This window comes from Hibiscus syriacus, unplaced genomic scaffold (assembly GCF_006381635.1).
Source record: "Hibiscus syriacus cultivar Baekdansim isolate YM2019G1 unplaced genomic scaffold, ASM638163v2 tig00110864_pilon, whole genome shotgun sequence".
NCBI classification, from domain to species: Eukaryota; Viridiplantae; Streptophyta; class Magnoliopsida; order Malvales; family Malvaceae; genus Hibiscus; species Hibiscus syriacus.
In genome coordinates this window covers 2,417,857-2,439,525 of record NW_024062893.1, presented here as the reverse complement: position 1 = coordinate 2,439,525, position 21,669 = coordinate 2,417,857, and the positions used below count along the sequence as shown (strand labels likewise).

The following is a 21,669-nucleotide window of genomic DNA, read 5'->3' as shown; positions in this document are numbered from 1 at the left end:
AGGGACAAAGAGAAAGAAAAAAAAAACGAAGAGAAGAACGGAAGACAGAACCACAACAACCACCCACAATAGCCAAATATTGAAAGAAAAGAGAGGAAAGAAGCTTACCAAGGAAACTGCAGTCATCGGATTCTCCTTACGAGGTCGGAAAACCGAAAGTCGAAGGTAAAAACCTTCGATTTATTTTTTAGATCTAGAACGATCTAAAGCGTTTTAGGACAAACGGAGGCCATATTCGGCCTTAGAAGGTCGAGATCTATGCTCTAGGGTAATTTAGGAGTTCCGGTCACCGTGAGAGGTGGCTGGTGGTGGCGATCGGCGTCGGAAACGGTGGCCGGTTTTCTCTTTCGACGAGAGAAAACGAGAGCATCTCTCTCTAAAGAGAGAGAAACAAAACCAGAGAAATGAAATAATGGCCCCTAGGGCCGGTTTAAAAGGGTTTAAATACCCTTCCCGAACGGCGTCGTTTCGGGGAGGCGTATTTGTGTAAATTCTCGTATGGTTAAACCATACACGCAGCCATCATAGTTTTGTAACATTCCATTTTAGTCACTAAAACTAACTTCTGAACATTCTAATTCAGTCTTCGAATTTTATTTTATTTTAATTTAGTCCTTATCAGCATATATATATATATATATATATATATATATATATTTAGGGTAAATATCAAATTTAGTCCCTCATAGTTTAGTAATTATTATTTTAATCTCGTATTATGAATTATGGTTAAATTACACTTTTAATGCCCATCTTTTATATATTTCGAATTAGGACTCTAGTTTTATAATTTTACATTTTAATCATTAAATTTTCATTTTTGACTATTTATTTTTAATATTTTACATTTTAATACTATATATTTTTAATTCCTTTTATTTTAATCATTATTTGCAATATTATTTTATTATTATTATTGCTTTAATTATTATTTCATTATTATTATTTTTATTATTTATATAAATAAATATATATATATATATATATAATAATATTTGTTTATTTATTCTATTTGTTTTCTATTAAAATCCTATATTTCATAAATTACTTTTAATAATCATATTTTAATATATATTTATTTTTCAATATTAAGAAAAAGGAATGTCTTAAAACACCTAGAAGTCCGTTTTCTGATATTTTTACTAAATATCCTATTTTTATAAATCTTATATTAACTTTTAATAAATGTTTTATTTATTTCTATATCAAAGAAAAGAGCTGTCTTAAAACACCTAGAAGCCCTTTTATGATATTTCTAAATAAATAAATATCTTATTTATATTAATATCTTTTCATAAAATCATAAAATTGAAATAAAAAAATATTATAAGTTAAATATATATTTGAATTTTTAAATTTCTAATGATAGAGACAATTTATAATTAAAAAGTACCAATTTTGGGCGTTGTAGGGGTGCTAATCCTTCCCTAAACGTAACCGACCACGAATCCCTTTTTATTATTAAAAAGAACGAATTTTTGGTTAAAACGCAGATCAGTTTATCTTTTAATTGATGTTTTCTTAAAAACTCTTTTAAAGGATGATTTTTAGGTATTTGACCTACCTGACCCAAAAGGCCGATGGCGACTCCCAAATTATTTTAAAAACCATTTATTCATATCACTTTTCCCGCCAAGTAAAAAAATTCGTGCCCGGGCGAAAACCGGTTACGACAGGGTGAAGTACAAAAATATCCTATATTGTTTTATTCAGTTTCCGAATATTAAAAGTTATAGAATTATCCCTCAATTATAAGATATTATTTTATTAAATTCCTCAAGTGTTAAAAGTTATATAATATCTTCCGACTGAGATGGATGTTAATATGTTGACAATCTGTTTACATTATAATGTTGAGTCAATGATTAAAAGCAAGGATGGTGCTAGTGAATATTTTTAAAATATAATTTTATCATATCTCAATAAGTAGTGTAACGTTCAGGTCAGGTCAGATGACCATCAAATTTTTAATATAAAATGACGAGTTTGAAATATATAAATAGTCAAATGACCATTATATAACTTTTAACTGTCGGAGTACTTAACAAAATAATGTCCTATAATCATAGGATTATATTGTAACTTTTAATAGTTAGGGGCTCAACAAAGCAATATCCTATAGTCGAGGGATCATTTGTATACTTTATCCTAAATCATATTGAAGAAGACTGAACTCCTATTGGAACATGCCAAGAACAGTTTGGGATGTTAGGTGCACTTGAAACTTTGTCTGGGCAAGCTTATGGAGCTCAGCAATATGGGAAACTGGGAACTCAGACTTATACATCTATATTCTCCCTCATCTTAGCTTGTGTTCCTTTGACTGTCCTATGGGTTTATATGGGTAAATTACTGGCTCTAGTTGGTCAAGATCCTCTTATTTCAATGGTGGCTGGTAAATTAATCATGTGGCTCATCCCTGCTCTCTATGCTTATGCATCTCTTCAACCCATCGTTCGATTCTTTCAGTCACAAAGTTTGATCATGCCATTGCTTGTAAGCTCTTGTTCCACTCTTTGTTTCCACTTGCTTCTTTGTTGGGCTTTAGTGTTCAAGTGTGGACTAAATGGCCAAGGAGCAGCATTGGCAATCAGCATTTCCTACTGGACTAATGTGGTTTCACTAGGATTATACATGATGTTCTCTGATACTTGCTCAACAAGCCTAGTCCCCGTTTCCATGGATGTGTTTCGAGGAATTCGAGAGTTCTTCCATTTTGCTATCCCTTCCGCTTCAATGATTTGGTAATTCTCTTTGCAATCGTGATCGAATTTCTCTTTACAGTGTTTGCTTTATGTTCATTTCCAATTATCTTTGGTTGCAGCCTTGAATGGTGGTCATTTGAGTTGCTTATAATATTTTCTGGATTTTTACGAAACCCACAACTTGAAACATCAGTTACATCGGTTTGGTACATTCTCTGCTGTGTTGTATTCTTTCAGTTAGCCCTCAAACAAAATATTAGCTTGTAAATTTTGTTGATGGCTTTGCTCTTCATTTTACCAGTCTAGCAACCATGTCTGCACTATATCCAATACCAGAGGGAATACGTGCTGCTGCAAGGTATATGTTATATAACATGCATGAGGCATTTGTACATCAATCGAACTGGTCTTAACAAAAATGTTTTCTTCGAACAGCACTAGAGTTTCGAATGAACTAGGAGCAGGGAACCAGCGTTCTGCTCGTTTTGCTGCCTTCACTGCCTTGACGATTGCGGTATTAGAGTCGGTTACCGTCTCTGCAGCCCTCGTTTCCAGTAGGCATGTTTTCGGTTATGTTTTCAGCAATGACAAGGAAGTTGTTAGTTATGTCACAGACAGGGCTCCTTTGCTAGCGGCGTCTGTTATTTTGGATACTTTACAAGCTGTCCTCTCAGGTAAGTTCATTCATTCGGTCGTCTCGATACATATTTATTCAAGCATGCAGCTTTTATCCGATCTGGTTTTCCAGGTATTGCAAGGGGATCGGGATGGAAGGATTTGGGGGCTTATATCAACCTTGCTGCATACTATCTTTGCGGTGTTCCGGGTTCCGGCGTATTGGGATTTTGGGTTCAGATGAGAGGAGAGGGACTTTGGATTGGAATACAGTCTGGTGCCTTGCTGCAAATACTTTTGCTCTCTGCCATAACGAATTGTATAGATTGGCATAAGCAGGTCTGGTCTGTCTCCATTATTCTCTTTATACCTTCATCATCTTATTCCGTGACTTGAACACGATCATATTCTCGTACTCATCTCTGCTAACCACACAACTATACTGTTGTTATTATACTATCCGTGCAAAATTTTTATTATTTTTAATAGTGGACAATTATTTGATGATTAATTTAATTAGTTAAGAAATTTTACCTCTTATCTACGATTTGTTTTATATTGATCTCATTTCGATTATTTTCTCACTTATTAAATTATAAAATATATTATAAACATGACATCATCTTCGTACATATAAATAAGATCCTAAATTAATAAAATAGAATTGAGCTTTGATGACATGATTTGTGTTTGAAGGAAGGATGGAGATTTGGATGATGGTTTGAAGAGCCTCAAATGGTTGGATGATTGTTAGATAACTTATTAGGCGATCCAAGTATAATTTGATATAGTAGCATGGTATAATGATCACACATAAGCCTCAAATGGGTAAAATTTTTTAAATCCACACCCGCCCACGCGAGTACATTCTCAAATTCATCCACACACCCACTACCCAACTGGAGACGTACCTGGCTAGACCCGCCTGACAGCAACCTTAAGTTATACATAAGCATCAAACATAAAACAAACACGTCCATTAAAAAGTATAATAAAATAAACCAATGATTATCTGAGTTAAGTGTTAACATAGATCTTAAAGTATATAAATTATAAGTTATATCTTATTCAATAATAAGATTTATAAATTAGTCTCTAAAATTATACATAAATTCATAATGATCCAAAATTTAATGAGTATTTAGTGGGCGGACGAATGTTGGGCAGGCGGATGCGTGACGAATAAGGTCTCATACTCATCACCCGCCCACTACCCGTGACGGGTAGCACTTTCTAAATCCACACCCGCTCACTACCCACTAAAGTTATACCCATCTCTATCCCAATTGGAGCGAGTACGGTGCAAAATCTACGAAATTATACCCGTTTGTCATCCCTAGACATAGTTAAGATCCTCCAAGTACAAATATGATATTTGTGAATAGAATTAACCCTATAATTAAAAGAATCAACCCTATAATACTTTCTTGTAAAATTTAATGATATATGTGGTTAAAAAAAAACTGTTCTCAAATGCCTTCAAAATGTTTGGCCCATCTAGCAAAAGTCATGGATACATGGTAACAAATATTACATGCAATTCCAATAGACAAGAGACTGAATAAAACCAATAAATTACTGTTCATTGACTGCAAGAAAAAGCTGGAAAATCTAATACAAGTTTGCATCTGAAAGAAAACCAATAGAGAGAAATACAACAGGAAAGGCTTCCAACGCTGAGACAGTTGGAAATTTTAGACACAAATTGGTAAGTAAAATGGTGGCAAACCATGAAATTAGGAGCATATTTTTCTATCCTAATCCTAACAACAAAAAGAATAGAATAATATGCATTTACAGTTTATGATAAAGTCACACTTATGTACATCGCTCCCTTGAATTGAAGGATGCCCCCCATCCCGAAAGAATAGTGTATTCCGTTGCCAAAATTATCGTCTCTTTTTGCCGTAACTCCGTTGCACTTTCCACGACCAAATCACAAGGAACAATGTAAGAGCCAACCCCATCGATGACCAGAATATTACCACCCATTTCGGCATTGGCTTAGGGTATAAACCTGATGGGGGTGGGGAATAGAAGAAAACAACAGTGAATGCAGTTGCAAACAGGCCAAAAAATCTAATCAAATCAACCATAATACAATTATCATTCGCGTACAAATTATTATTTCTCAAACGACCATCATATATAATGTATGGGGATTGTATCATACCATGTCCAAACTTGATGCATATGAGAAGCTCAATTATGCAAATTGCAAGTGAAAGCCAACAGAAAGCTCCAACCTTTTTCACTGGTTTTCTGAAACGATTCAACTAGTTTTCAAGTGAAACAAAAAAAAATTCTGCTATCGATAATTTTCTGGCACTATATATACATATACGTCTCATAACAATGGAGAGAGAACGATATAGTACCTGTCTTGGAGGTATGAGTTGTACTCACGAATTGTTGGTATTGCTATTAGCCACCACAAAATCAACCTGTAGACAATCACAGGGTTTCGAGAAGGAATCCAGAGACAAAACTTTAGAAAGAATGTATTAAGTTCAACCGTCAAGAAGACAATGCAAAGGCTGAGGACTTGAATGAAACGCCATGGACCAAGCAATGGGTGCCATTCATCTTTGTCCCAGTGTGCCGGCGTAAATTGTCCTAATGTTCGTTTCACCTGACAAAAGCAAAGTGCGACAACAATTTTGTGACTCGAATTTTAACTCTATTGGTCTATGAAAGCTTCAAAAATAACAAGGCGATTGAAAGTTAAAGCCCAAAGTTCAGTTTGTAAGCCAAGTATTACACGGGAAAACATACTTTGCCAATGATGTTAGGCTGACGGCTTATACCAACCCACTCATAAGTTCTTCCATCAAAGTACCTAACAGTATGCATTCCAGCCCAAATACCTACAAGCAGAACAAATATGTTGTCAATATATAGGCTGAAGAATCTTTAACTCTTTAGTTCCGGACCAGAAACTTACAACAAAATAGAAGTGAAGACTATATACTCTTTATAATAGACAGAAAACTGCTACTCCAACTTAGGTTGCAAAAGTAAGAAAACTTGTGGGGAAACAAGCAGCAATGCAGGATGAGGAATACAATCATATGTGGAGCTAAAAACCATTTTCATACCAATTGAATATGGTGTCATGAGTTAAGTGAGACAAACTTGGTTATTGAAGATACATAAAGTCTTAACAAAGTAATGTTAAAAGAGAATTATATTAGTCATTTGGTTTCCCAACTATTATGATTGGGATCCAGTTTAGATCTCTTCAATTCAATTAAAGGATTTAGGGTCCCTAAAACTACACTATTTCCACTTCCCCTTTTCTGAAAATTTTCTTCCACCATGTTAAGAAGTGACAGCATCATGAAACATCAAAACCACAGAAGCATTTCTCACAGAAATATCAACAAATACATGAAAATATAAGCTGAACAAGAAATATCAAATAGGATGGCAGAAAAACTCTTCTGTCATGCAACAAAAAAAAACAATAATGATCAACTAAAGAGACTGGGAACCCCAGAACCACTCTGAGTGACGGGAAATATCATAGCACAAAATATGACCCCTAACAAAAATTAGTTCATTTTACCACACCGTATAAAAACTTGCTAACAAACATTTGAATAATTGAAAATGGAACTTAAAAGACTGTTCCAAAAATAAGTTAGCCAGTGGCCTCGTCACTTTCAGAGTTTCAGTCAAATCATATGCTACAGCCTTAAACACAACAGAGACCAAAGGAAAAGAACATATGGAAAACAAAGGGTAATAAAATGGAAGTGCAGGATCTTACCAAACCAATTACATATCAAAATATCAAGAATAATGCTGTCCCACCAACACTCATTAAAGTTGGGTAGCATGTGTCGGAAGGTAAGCTGCATATGCCATCACAGTAGTCAGTTTATCGATACAAAAACAGTATGGAAGTGCATTACCTTATTAATGATAATACTTCTAAAAGGAGATCATAACAATAAAAAAAACAGTAAGTATATCATTATTGGGTCAAAATTTAACCTCCATAAACTCGAATCCAATCGAGAGGACCCAGAGAAGCGGCTGATTGCGGATTAAAATGGCCTTGCCCCACCAACCAAAGATGTGGGCTAGAACAAATTCATCAAATAGCGTCTCCTAGAAATGGTTTTATTTAGGTGTAACAAGATTAGAATTGCAAAATATAAAACCAGAACAATTGCATAGAGAAAGACAAGCTCAAGCATGCATTAAAATAAATACCTAAAGAAAAAGAGGTAAAAGAAGTAGAATAGAGTAGAGAATCCAGGTTGTGCAAGAAGATCCATACATAAACATTCTTAAATCTGTTAGAGGGATTTTCAGGAATATATATGCGACAATCAGCACCATAGGATCGTTCTGGAAGCTCTGCATGAAAATGCAAATAATAAGTCAAGAAAAACCAATAGAATTAATAACAGCAGAGCAGTTATGACACTAAATATCTTTCAGAGGCAAAAGCAGTACCAACACCAAGGTCAGGATGAAGAAACTTCATGAATTGTCTAGCATCGTTGCGCGTCTGAAACAGAATTGAGAGAAACCATCACTAATCATTTATTATAACCCTTTACGCATACATATATGTATATTTTACTTCTTCTCATGTGTGGTAATGCATTTCAGTTCTTATTTGCAACGCCAAGCAACTTTGATAAGTGATGATATGTTAACGGTACCAAAGCTTTAAATTGTGAAGAGGGCAAGCGTTTATGATAACAAGTAAGATTAACATGGTTTCCTGCGGGGTAACAAATGCTATACCCCTTTCTCCTCAAATGGCTAGTTTAGCATAGCTCACTACACTACTTAGGTGCCTAAGCCTCCTGGTCCTGCTCCTACTCTTACACTAGGTCTTGTCTCCATGACTGCTAAATCTCTTCCTTGGCTTAAGCATAATTCCTCAAGAGCCAAGAGATTGATTAAGACTCCAGGTGTAGCACATGATGTTGACCAACAAAAATAAATAAATCTACTAGATACAAAAGCAAATATACACGCATAATATATAAAATAATAAAAATATATATACACTTCGCAATGGACGGACAAAGCTACAATATACTTAAAGAAAATAAATAAATAAAAGCTGCATCAGGAAACTAACCTGAAAAAGTAAAAATGTGAGTGCAACAAGGAAAACAACAGCCATTCCATGAACTAAGCGCCAAATTGCCGGATGTGGCCGAATAAGAACCCTGCAAAGAAGTTTAACTTCTTTTAAGTACCGAGAAATAAAAATAGCAGTCCACTAACCATACTAATAAGAAATGCAGGTGACAAGAATAAAGATTTGGAAAGAAAAATATTCAACTTCATGATTATCCTTGTGATTCTGGTTTTTTGAAATGGTGTCTATCCCTGCATGAGGGTATTCTGTGTTTTCAAATGTACTGGGTGTTTTATTTAATGATATATGAGGTACTCTTTTCTTCATTCCAATGTTCGTTAACATACTTGTTAGTATGTGGATGAATACGAAGGGAGTTTTTAATGAGACCTCCAATTTTTATCAAAAAAAAAAAATACCTTCACAATTATCCATAAATAATTTTAAATATTCCCATCTCCATCTTCTCTGGCCAGCAGTCAGCACAATCATAACAGCATTGTATTGACACCATGAAAACCATTTTCGGCGTACTACATATCCAAGGGCTCGTATAGCAAATAAAAATACATATTTAAACTTCAACTCTCATATAGAGGAAATAAAAAACCATAATTAATTTGAAACAAAATTTTGATTTATACCAGGAAAGCCTCAGATTGTTGAGTACATTTTATCTATACATGTCTTCTGAAAAAGGAAATTTCAAAATGATGTTTCTAAAAGGTTACAGAAGAATCAAGTTTGCACCTTTTCAAGAGGATTCTTAATGAACCAAAGAATTGTAACATCAATGAATACACTATTATTTTTTTCTCAGGAATAAAGGGGATTTGCGTCTGCTACTAAATTACTTTCTACAAAAGAGTAAGGAATCCATGTAAAACAGTTAAATGGATTAAGTTCTACAGAAAGAATCAATCTAATAACTTACGTGGAAGGAGCCTGCAGCAAGCAATAAGCAAGAAAAACTGCAATCATTGCCCATACACCCCTATAAAAAAAAAGCACATGGGAGATACTTAATATATGTCAGTAAGTAAAAGGAGTAAGACATTAATATTGGCATTAGAAATAAATAGAAACCTTTTTACAGATGTTACAAGATCACCAGATTCGTTGCTCTCAGGATCAAGGGCTCCACTTGCCCAACTGTTAAACATATAGAGACCAAACAAATGAGTCTTAATATAAGAATTGAGATATAATTTGAAATTAAAGGAGAGAAAGAAGTTTCTTCTTAGAAAAAAATGAAAAATACATATTCAGGTTATTTATGGTTTTCTGCTATGTACCCAGCAAACAGAATTTAAACAGTGAGACATGCAGATTAAAAAACAAGGTACTGGTCTTCAAAAAAAAAGACAAGGTACTGACTGCAGCCGGAAGAAGGCAATAGCAAGAAACTACCATCATTTAAATTGAATGATACTGTATAATGATCAGTCAGCAATAGAGAAATAGATAATACCAATTGTTTCCCCTTCAAGTACAGTGACTTTGACAAGCACAAAGTGCACTACTATAGCTGAATAAAATTAGTTCATGAAAATATTCAAAACATATAAGTTTCCATGAGATTTTCTTAAAACTTGTTTAATCTACAACGATAATTGTGAACATAGTCCTATTTAAAACACAGATCCCATCTGCTTACTCACAATCCTTGGCATTGCTGCACATGTTTACAAAACTATAGTAGCATCAAGAATATCTACGGGGTCAACCATCACAAAAACTGATTCAAACTGAAAATTAAGCTTTTCTAGTGCAATATTACTATCTGGTACATAGTACATGCACCAGAGGCAAGTTCCAAAATTAGGACCCATGGGCAACCGTATGGTTGATTACAACCAAATGATTCACACAACTCACAACAAAAACATGAGCATGAATTCAAACCAGGAAATATAAATTCTAGCAAAAAAAGAAGAATCCATATTATTAAAAGATAAGAGACCAACAATACAAAAGATGTCTGCAAATTGAAAAGGGGATAAAATTGCAGAATTTACAGTGGAGCATATGCTTAAAGGAAGTATATACTAAGCAGGGAACTTACATAAGAAAGCATGCACCAATGAATAACAATGAAATAGTACGAGGTTTGTACGCCCATGCAGTCCATGGATCTAAATCATTGACAGAACATGGAAAATTAGGGTCTCCATTTTCTTTAACTAGATGCTCCCTTCTCCTCAATCTCCTAATACCGTTAGGTTCCATAGGCTCTTGGTGTTTAAACAATACAAACTTGCTCACTGCAGAACAACATTATAAAATATCATTGTAATAGTTACTTGAGAACTTCTAAAGGACAATCTTTTGAACAACAGTAAGAAAATCTAACATATGTCACTGTACATACATACATAAAGAGCTGACAAGAACTAAAAGTATAAAGAGACAATCTAACATATATTACAGAACATGCATAAAGAGCTGACTAGAACTAAAAGTATTAGGCCCAAAGGAGGGTATTGATAACTTATGTGAATATGAAATGCAATAAATTCAATCACCAGACCTACCATTAAAAGAACTTGTCTTATTAACCAACTTTAGGTAGAGCATCGCACAGCCTTAATATAAGCATAGAAGCATCTTCAACACAACATTTTAATAAAAACAACTGGAAAAAGATGGAAAATTTTACCATAAGATATATCATCCATATCTTTCTATTTAAAAAAAACTTAGGGAAAGGATTTCTTCTGAGCCTGATATTATGATATAAGTCATCATTTAGTAAATATCATCAAATGATATGCAGCTCTCTCTCGCTCTATATAATTCTTAGGCTTCGATTGGTGGGAATGAAAATGTTTTAATCTTATAGTTGAGCTAAAACGTAGCACTTGTTATATAGCACAACCATTAACTGGAACTTTTTCCTTTGTTTTCGAGAAAAGTTAGATACTATGATATTTCATAATGAGCAATGTTTTCATGAAAATTATATAAAGAGAATAGTTATCTCCCCATTAAGCCATGCTGGGTCAAGGGGAGAGTGTACAGACACAATGTAAGCTCCATGATAACCTAGACTCTTACATTATTTTTTCGGGTAACTACGCATACAAGCCGCTTGTCACACAAACAAAGATCATAAAACTGAATTTACACTACTACAATCAGTGGCGGATGCAAATGGGGGTTTCGGGGTGGGCACGTGTCCGCCATGAAATCCGAATTTCTTTATGTTAGTTGTTCATTTTATTAAAGGCGTCCCCCCTAAAATTTTATTTGTGCATACCCCATACGAAAATTTTATATTATTAGTATATAAGTGCCCACCCTCAAATATATTATGACGAGACATTTAATTCACAGGATCACGAAAGACAAGCCACATGTTTGGGCCGGAATATGGAAAATGCAAGAACAAGTAATTAAGACAAATTGTACACTATCCCAAGGAAAGATGTAAAGGAATAACAGGTAAAGGATGAAAGGAAACCACTAAAGGCTCCTAATTATGTTACCCGGACTTGGGTGTGAATGTAAGATATAAGTATGTGGTCCAACACGGAGATGTTCGATACGTTTTTCCATGTATTTGGAGGCTCTATGGAGAATTATCTCTCCAAAGCCACATCCAATATATATCAGATATGAGTACTTAAAAATAAAATAAAAAAATGATAAGAAAGGGAGGTATCATTAAAAATAAAAAGGCCTAAGCAAAATAGCTCCTTAAATTTGTGTGTCCCTACAGCTTACCTATGAATTGAAACTCACATTAGACACTAGTTCATATGATGTGACAATCCACTTTCCTACAGAGACAGTGATATTCTACGTGATAATCTATCTACCACATATAATTATTAAAACAGTTGCTTTATTATCTTTATAATATTCAAAGCTACTGGTCATTTCAACCAAAAGAAAAAGTTTCCACGACAAGATAAAAAGATCCAAACTTTAATCTGCCTCTCAAAAACTTCTTTCGAGAAGAGGTTTCTTTCCGAGGACCATTACAGTGGATTTTAGAAGCAAGAACATTAAATAGTTTCCACATGTAACTAAGATAAGAACATTTGGGCCCTTACATCAAAAACATAATGGCGATATCAAGTTCAGTCAGTGTCTAAATCGCTTTAAAACCAAATAATATTTGGAAAATAGGCATTATGACACTAAGAACTATGCTTGCATTTATGTCATAGAAAAACATAAAATGCAAGAAAAAAATAAACCTATAAAAGAGAAAAGTAAACAGCTTTACCATGATATCTAAGCTGAAAGCCATTGTTATATGTTTGAAGCAAAAATAAAGCCCATACATAACATTAGCATCAAATCTAAGCAGACTATAGAAAAGAGATCACAAAGAAAACGAACATCAGCAAATGACAACTACTATGGATTCCATTTGTGCACTATACAAAAGAACAAATGCAAATTCCTTTTTGATGCTGGAAAAGAAAAAATAATCACTAATCACTTTCCATATAGATAATCAACAAATCCCAAGTCAGAAAACAAGAAGAAGCTTTTGAGCAAAAGTAAAAACTTCGTTTACATGCAGATCATAGTTCAAAAGTATAAATAAAACCCATTAATCCCATATAGCTGCTAGACTTTTTTTCCCTTCTTTTATGAAGAAAAAAAATAGAAATACCGTAGGGTTTGAAGACAAGTTGGAAGTTTTAGGAGGAAAAATAATTTAGTATACAATTCAAGAATAAAAGAACAGTTGCTTAACAATTAAGCTAATCAGGAAAAATAAAGTGAGGGTAAATAAATTTAACCGTACTGAAGAAGAAAAACACAAACAAATCTCAAAATGTTTCATTGCATGTAATCGGAAATATGAATCCAAAAAAGAAAAAAAAAACTCAAAAGGAAAAATAAATCTCAAACTCAAAAAAAAACAAAGGAAAGAATACTCACAGCGGATTTGTGAACTGAAGACGACGACGACGTAAAGGGCGAGAAGAAACAAAAAAAAACTATAGTGCAAAGAAAGATTACTAGTAGTAGTAGTAAAAGGAAATGATTGAATAAATTATATATTTAGGAAAGACGAGAGAGATAATGGCGGAAAAGTAGGCTTAAAAAGGCAAGCTCATTTTAGCCCATTGAGAGAGAGAGAGAGAGAGAGAGAGAGAGAGAGAGAGAGAGAGAGAGAGAGAGATTTTAAAAATTGAAAAAAAGAATAAAAACATTTGTTCAGTTTGAGGTTCAGGTCAGGTGGTGGAGACTGCAGAGTGGATGTAGACTTTTTGCCGTGGGGGAAAAGTTCTGACCGTACGATGGAGCCGACCAGAAGATTACAGACGTCCGATCGCTTCCAACCCCAAAAGAAGAAGACGACACCAAAGAAGAAGAGAATGGAGATTAATGAAAGTAAAAAAAATGGGGGTTTAATTGAGGAGGAAAAGAGAGACAAAAAACACTGGGGGAGGGGGAGGGGGAGGGGGAGAGGGGAAGTGTACTTGATTGGTCAAATACCGATTTAAAGATACGGGAACGGTGGGCGTTATACTTAGATATCGCAATACGACTCTGAGTAAGGGAGAGAAAATATATTCATTTATTATATAAATTATACTCAATTTTTTTAATGATACATTTACTTTTTTATTTTTCATTTTTATATATTTATTTATTTTTATGACAAATTTTAGGTGTTTTTTCAAAAAAAAAATCATCGATGACCGGTATATTTATCGATCTAACACCGGTCAGATTATATTTTTCGATTTAATACCGGTCAGACTATATTTCCCGATCTAACACCCTTTGCAGTAAGGCGCGCCCCCTGCAGCGCGATATACGCTGATTTAGCGCCACGTGGGGTAAGGCGCCCCCCCTGCGACGCTCCTTATGCTGACATGGATACACGTGGGTATAGCGCGGCCCCTGGGGCGCTCCTTATGCCACGTAGGATATAGCGCGGGTAAGGGGTCGCGCCTGACCTTTATAATTATATATAGCATGGGACAGGTACCGCGCCTTGTATAATTGTTACAACTTTTTTCGGTTATAAATACCCTTCTCCCCCGGTTAAGTTCATCACATCTCCTCACATCTCTCCTCTCAACTTATAAATTAATACAACAATTCCGTCAACGGGTCAATAATTCTGACAATTTTCTCATATTTTATTCAGAAGTTCGTGCGATTTTTCATTATAAGGTAATTTTGTGATAATTTTTTTTATTATATTTATTGTTTATTATGATTATTTGAAAAAAATATTATATTAATTATTGTCAATTAATTTATGTGTTTGTAAAATTAGAAAGCAGGAATATACGTTGAAATAGTTTTGTGGTATAAGTAATAATATAAAATTATATTATTTAAATTATTTACGTTTATGTATAAAAATTTTATTCTTTTATATTTTCGTTCATATATTATTTATTTAATCATCATTGTTTCAGTTTTTTTTGCAGATATAATATTGCAGCACTTTTAAACTCAAAGAATGACGCGACTTTCAACTATTGTTTATTATGATGGTGAAATTTGAGAAGATGAAACTGACGTTGTTTTAGTATTAAATGAGCGTGTTAAAATATCATTGAAGAGAAATGTAACTCTTGAGGAGCTGATAACAAAGATTTCGAGGAAGATTCATGTTGGAAGTAGTAGAAGAATGTCGTCGTTGCAGTACAGATTTCCAACATCATTATTGACATTAACTTATACAGCGTTCGAACTTTTGAACAATGATGATGTTGAAATGATGGTTGAAGCTCAAAGAAATTATTCAGACGCCTATATTGAGATGTATGCAAATTTTATTCAAATGCGTGCCATTTGGGGTCAATCATTAAGCTCCCACTATGGGTTGGCTGAACAAGTTGATCAAGTTGATAGCCTGACGACAGTAATATGTAATGATTTTAATGCCATAATGGGGAGACATTCATCCGCAACTCCTTACGATATGTACCGAGGTAGGTCGACGAACAATCCGTATGGCAACATCGCGTCCAGTTCAAGGGGAAGGCATTCATCTGCAAATCCATTTGACCTTAATATGGAGATGTCATCGACGCAACCATTTGTGCAGTTTCCATTTGACACGATGGCTTCAAGCTCTAGGGGAGGCATTCGACTGCGAGCTTTTTCGATCTGATTATCGATATACCTTCCAGTTCAAGGGGAAGGCGTGCAAGTAGTAGGTTCTTCGACCTAAATGTGGAGAGCATGGAGGAACCATCATCTCCACCAGAAGAACCGCTTCGTGAGCATGGTGCGAATGGTGCTGAGACTGGACTATTCATTCACCCAGAATCACCGCAATTCAACTCCGATGGTGATGATGATGTAGATGAAGTTCCAGCAAATGTGGCACAAACTGACCCTCCAACACACATGTATGAAGCTGATTATGATGCAATGTACGTGCCAAAATTTGCGGATATGCCTCATCTCGGTGACTATGGATATTACTCATAAATAAATAATGGTGAGTTATCTTTAGGCATGGAGTTTTCAAGCAAGGAAGAAGCGATGATGGCTATAAAAATTACAATATCCGTAATTCTGTTTAGGCATGAAGTATCCATGCTCTCATGTGATAGCAACTTGCTCGCATACACGTCAAGACTATAACAATTTTGTGGATCACGTATACCTACTATTTGAAGTTTTTAAGGTATATGAATTTGAGTTTCCCCCTATATGTAATGAAAAAGACCCTGATGAGGTTCAGGATTGACTTCCGATTATACCAAATCCGAGTTTATTGAGGGAGCGTGGTCATCCAAAATCCAATTGAATTCATTGCGATATGGATATTCGAGAAAGATCTAGACAAGACAGAAGATGTGGACATTGTAGAAACCCAAGACACACTAGAAAAACATGTCCACTTCTGTTGCCATCAACTAACAATTGATGAGGAAATAATGTATTTGTTTATCAAATAATAATTCTTGTACTTTAATTTGCATTTACTTCAAGTTAATGTCATTCGATAATCGATGATGAAGATTAAAAAAACGATACAATAATACGAGATTGGACGTTTGCGTTATATGTGATTATAATAAAAGAGATAATAAGTGAAAAACTTAAGAAAGTTATCGAACAATTTGGTATTTCAAAATAATTTTAAATACAACAAACTTACAATAAGTATTAAATGGTAAATGATAACCAAATTACAATAACTGATATTAAATTGTAATAAACAAAATTAACTGAAATACATTAAAAAAAGTCAAACAAATTTAACAAAATAAAGTAAGTATTAAATGAGAAATAATAAAAAATTACAATTAAAAAGTCCAATAAACTAAATATAAATATAATAAAAAACAAAATCTATCGATGCCTGCGACGCGAATGTGTTCCGCAGGACGGTGACTGTCGGTCTCGAGGAGGATTTCTTCGTATCACTGGTTGTGACTCCTCGCTGTCATCATCATCACCATCACCATCATCGTCGTCGTCGTCGTCGTCCTGAGTAGGTACATTAGGTTGATGAGGAGCTGTTGACGATGAAGCACCTCCATAGAATAAGGACCCTGGAGGTGTATGACTGACTATCCCACCGGCCTGCGAAAACTAGAAAACTCATAAAACCCAGACATCGCTGAGTGCAAAAACTGTACAGGACGTGTCTGTGCTGCGGCCATGGGTGATGAGGCTGAACCCGCCAAATATATAGCATATGAACCCCAAGTCAGATCTGCAAACATAGACCCATAATAGCCTCCAGGAGGGGTCATCTGTGACGGTGGTGGCGGCGGGGTCATAAAAGCAGGTGAAGGCAGCGACATCTGGTAATGGAAAGGCAATGACGACATCATATATGGCTGTGGTATGTAAGTCGCTGGATACGGTGGCTGCTGTGAAGGTCCTGCTGGTGCAGGTGAGGATGAACCAGAAGCACCTATTCTCCGTCCACGAGTCTGGGGACGATGGTGCTGTGTCGGTGAACGTCTCTGTCGACGTCGCGGAAAGGTCTGCTCTTGTGCATCCTCGGGAAGCAGAAACGATTTCCCGTTACTGTTGAACTACTCGTAATAACCATCAGCAACCATCAAGAGGTCAAGTAAAATGGGCTCTCTACGGGGAAAGCGCCGATATCGATCATTCCACAACACGACCCATGCATGATGCCTCACCAGCCAATCTGTATTTGTCTTGCCGCGTCTATCTGTGCTATGCAACTCGTCCATATTGCGAGGTGCTTCTGGAATTGTTTAAAAACAACCAAATTTTCAGAGCACGCGATCAGTGGAGTGCCACTCGACCGTCGCCCTCCAAACATCTGATGGACCCCTCTACTCAGGTGGGATCACCGCCCTCACATCATCAGTAGAATATGTCACCCATTCAAACTAAAACAAATATATATAATTTTTATCAAAATAATAATCTAATCATATAACTATAATCTAAGATCGAGTTTTAAACATTAAAATTCATACCTATGTGTCATCCTTCTGATCGATTAACACCCTAATTTTTTCTAAATCATCAGGTAGCTCCTGATGATTTTTCATATCAGTAGACCACTTATTCAAGAAAAATAATTTCTTATTCACTGTATAAAATTATTAATATACGAAATCAGTTTTATAATTGCCTCAGGAGTAGCGGAAATACGAATAGGTTCTTCACAACGGGACATAAAAAGGGCAATCGATACCATGCCCAAGACTGCAGCAGCAGGAGACATCCGCCGATAGCATTATGCCTGTAGTCAATGGCTCTACACATCTCCCTGTATAGGCAGACCAAAGCTGCCAAGCCCCAACTGAGTGATCCAGCCAGATGAAAGTCGCCAAGATGTTGCAACCACATACAGTGAACTTGGTTGCGCGATTTGTCCGGCATCAGCAACCCTCTTATCAGCTGTAGTATGCATGCCCGTGTATACTGTTTAACTTCATCGTTAGATGCGTCCTCGCTCAACTCCCTAAAATTGGCATCTAACTAATTTAACGGTATCCGTCCACCGTTAAAATTTTCCGGGACACGTCCTAGACTAACCCGGCACAAAGTAGTCCAAGAACCGGAAGCTATCCTTGATATCACACTTCCATCCATCGGAAGCCCCAGGTGCATAGAAACATCCTCAAGCATGATCGTGCACTCTCTGCACGGAAGATGGAATGTGTGGGTCTCCGCCTCTACCGCTCTACTAAGGCAGAAATAAGGTCTGGTTCTATCTTACAATGACCCTGATATTTACCTAGGTGACCGAATCCAACCTTTTCTAAATAATTACACAAATTAATTTTTAAACTAATAATCATGCATTAAATAAATCAATTAATTAAATTAAAACGTTAAAATGTTACCATATCAACAAAGTGTCGAGATATATGATTTCCATCCAATCAAAGTAGACCGCCTTCCATTTTATATCTGTAAAAAAATTTAATTAAATAAAATATTAAACAATTAAAATAATTAAATAAATTACTAAAAAAATACTAAATATAATAAAATATACCTTAATAAGAGAATATAAGAGTATTTGAGAGAAGTTGAGAGAGGATTTGGTGTGATGAAAGTGATTGAGAATGGGGTATTTATAGAGAAGGATGGTGGGTGTGAACGGGCAAGGGTAATTTGGTAATTAAGGGTATAGCACGGTCCAGGGGCCGCACCTTTCTGACGCGTGTCAGAATCACAAGTAAGGCACGGCCCCTACGCCGCGTTATACCCTTAATTACCAAATTACCCCCGCCCGTTCACACGTGTATCCATGTCAGCATAAGGCGTGTTGCAGGGGGCGCTCCTTACCCCACGTGGCGCCAAATCAGCGTATAGCACGCTGCAGGGGACGCGCCTTACTACAAAGGGTGTTAGATCGGGAAATATAGTCTGACTGGTGTTAGATTAAATATATCGGTCACTGGTGATTTTTTTGGGAAAAAGCCCAAATTTTACATGCATCTTTTAATTAACCAAAATTTATCATTAATATAAGGGTTAATTACTCCATTCATACATGAACTATACCTGATTCTCAATTTCATACATAATGTTTAAAAATTCTTGATTTAATATATGATATTTTTTGCTGTTAACGGATTCACCCACTTCTGTCACGGAAAGTGACGTGGAACCCTACGATCACTAATAAAATGACACGTGTCACTTAAAAAAACATGCTTTTATTTTTTAGGTAAATTAAATCATTCAACTATCTCTTCTTTTTTATTTTGATCACTAATCATAGGTCTTTTTATAAATCCAAAATAGTTCAGTGATAAAACATCAATTTACCTTTTTTCCCTATGTTTTCTTCCCCAGCCCGATCGTCCCAAAAAACAGTTTTTACCAATGAGTTTCCTCCATGGATTGGTAACTTGAGTAGCTTGGAATATCTGGATTTCTCAAGCAACAATTAATCTGGAAGCTTGCCATTATCAATCGGTAATCTCACTTTCTTCTCCTTCTCTTTCCTATATTCTTCAACCCTCTCCTTCATTTCAACCTTCTCCATTTTCAACTCCTCATTTTCATCCCTCGAACTTTCCATCTCCTTCAAAGTTCGATCCAGCTCTGCATTCTTAACTGCAATATCGTTCTCCAAAATAGGAACAATGGAAACTGATTCTCTCAAAGAATCAACCCAAAATTCCCAGCAAAGCACCCATAGTTGTAAGAAAATTTTCAAAACATGGAATCCATAGCTATTTACAGCAGCTAAGCTAGCCCATTTCTGTTTTCTTCAAGGATTACAACCCATAAGTTGTTCAAATCATCACCAAAATCTGTAACTTTCTCACATGTTCTTATTCAATCCATGGCTACTCATAAGTCGTTTAAATCCATCACCAAAAGGATCGATTCTTTACGCACTCCCATCCAAAGTTGATTCCAATCATCCCAAGGTTTATTTGTTCCTCAAGAATCAACACTCTCAAAATCGACCGGCTCTGATTCCCGAATTTCACGATTCAATGGATTCCGTCAAGGTTAAAGTTCAAAAGCTTCGGAGTTTGTTCAATGGCTAAGATTCTTGATGATTTTCCCAGGAGAAAACCTGGGTTTGCTTGCAATGCTTGTGGAGATGTCAGGTTTGTGCCCTGTGGGAATTACAGTGGTAGTCAAAAATTTTTCGACGACGACTAAAGCTTGTTTTGAGGAATTGGAGCCGATCGAAATTACAGGTTGGAATCGAAGTAATTCTATAGTTTAATAATTTAAATTAAAAAAAGGTTTAAACTTTAGTGACTAAAATAAGAGTGAGAAGATAGTTGAGGATGAATGGTGTAATTTACCCAAAAATAAAAAAAAACATATTTTTAAAGTGCCACTTGTTGTTGTCATAGGGTTCCACGTCACTTTCCGTGAGGGAAGTGGGTGAATCCGTTAACAGCAAAAAACATCATGTATTAAATTGAGAATTTTTAATTATTATGTATGAAACTGAGAATCGGGTATAGTTCATGTATGAATAGGGTAATTAACCCTTAATATAATTTATTGATTTGTTTACGTGATAATGAGATTATTTTTTTAAATATCATTTTATTAATATATTTTTAGATATTTTAAATTTGAGTAATTGTGTTTACGATTGTTGTCAATAATTTAAAAAATTATAAATAAATATTATTTTATAATCATCTCATAATTATATTATTTAAAAATAACGACGATATATTATTAGAAAAAGATTCAATTTAATTAAGTTACAATAGTAAAAATAGTCTTTAAAGATTTAGGGTCGTTGAGTTTGGAAGATATATGTCATTTTTATTTTTATTTTCTTAAGAAATAAAAATTTTTGTTTATAAAATTAGAAAAATGTTTTTTTGTAAAATGAAAACAAAAATAAGTGAAAATATAAAAACATATAAACAAGAAGTTGTCAATATTTTTATCATATTTTTTTTTCAAAAATTTAAGAAATAGAAAAATATTGAATCTTAATTTTCAATTTAGGATTCAAGTCCTTTTAACAATAATTGATTGACTTAATGATATCTAAAATCCTCAAACTTTTACAAAAAAAAAATTGAATATAGTCCCTAAACTTTTTTTACACTTAATTTGATATTTAAACTATTTTTTAGTAAGTTAATTTTATATTTAATGTATTGAATATCTTAATAATTTTTTATATTTTATATTTTAATTTTAAATAATTTTTTAATTTTTCTAAAAAATTAAGTAACTCCTTAAAATTTCTAAAAGAATCAACTAGGCTCTCGAACTTAGCCAAAAAATTAATTAAGTTCATCTACCACATCAATTAAGAATCAACAATATAGTGAATTATCATATCATTATAGAATA

The 21,669-nt window shown here is 34.7% G+C and overlaps 3 protein-coding genes across 3 annotated transcripts; 2 read left to right on the top strand and 1 right to left on the bottom strand.

Annotated features, from left to right (window-relative positions):
- Window positions 1-2,205: 2,205 nt before the first annotated feature.
- LOC120143892 (protein DETOXIFICATION 14-like) lies at window positions 2,206-2,748 on the top strand. The gene has a single exon (XM_039158099.1). The coding sequence runs from the start codon at window positions 2,206-2,208 to the stop codon at window positions 2,746-2,748; it is 543 nt and encodes a 180-aa protein (XP_039014030.1).
- Window positions 2,749-2,956: 208 nt separating this feature from the next.
- On the top strand, window positions 2,957-3,734 carry LOC120143781 (protein DETOXIFICATION 12-like). Its single transcript, XM_039158017.1, has 3 exons — window positions 2,957-3,063; window positions 3,141-3,379; window positions 3,454-3,734. Exons 1-3 carry the CDS (start codon window positions 3,017-3,019, stop codon window positions 3,714-3,716), a joined length of 549 nt encoding a protein of 182 aa, XP_039013948.1. The 5' UTR covers window positions 2,957-3,016; the 3' UTR covers window positions 3,717-3,734.
- A 1,241-nt stretch (window positions 3,735-4,975) lies between these two features.
- LOC120143821 (CDP-diacylglycerol--serine O-phosphatidyltransferase 1-like) lies at window positions 4,976-13,518 on the bottom strand. The gene is made up of 13 exons (XM_039158050.1): window positions 13,333-13,518; window positions 10,496-10,694; window positions 9,517-9,582; window positions 9,365-9,424; window positions 8,428-8,518; window positions 7,788-7,842; window positions 7,609-7,688; window positions 7,320-7,436; window positions 7,093-7,177; window positions 6,096-6,187; window positions 5,699-5,952; window positions 5,494-5,582; window positions 4,976-5,337 (listed from the first exon to the last, which is right to left on the bottom strand). The coding sequence occupies exons 2-13, from the start codon at window positions 10,657-10,659 to the stop codon at window positions 5,210-5,212; spliced, it is 1,281 nt and encodes a 426-aa protein (XP_039013981.1). The 5' UTR covers window positions 10,660-10,694; window positions 13,333-13,518; the 3' UTR covers window positions 4,976-5,209.
- Between the last annotated feature and the right edge of the window lie 8,151 nt (window positions 13,519-21,669).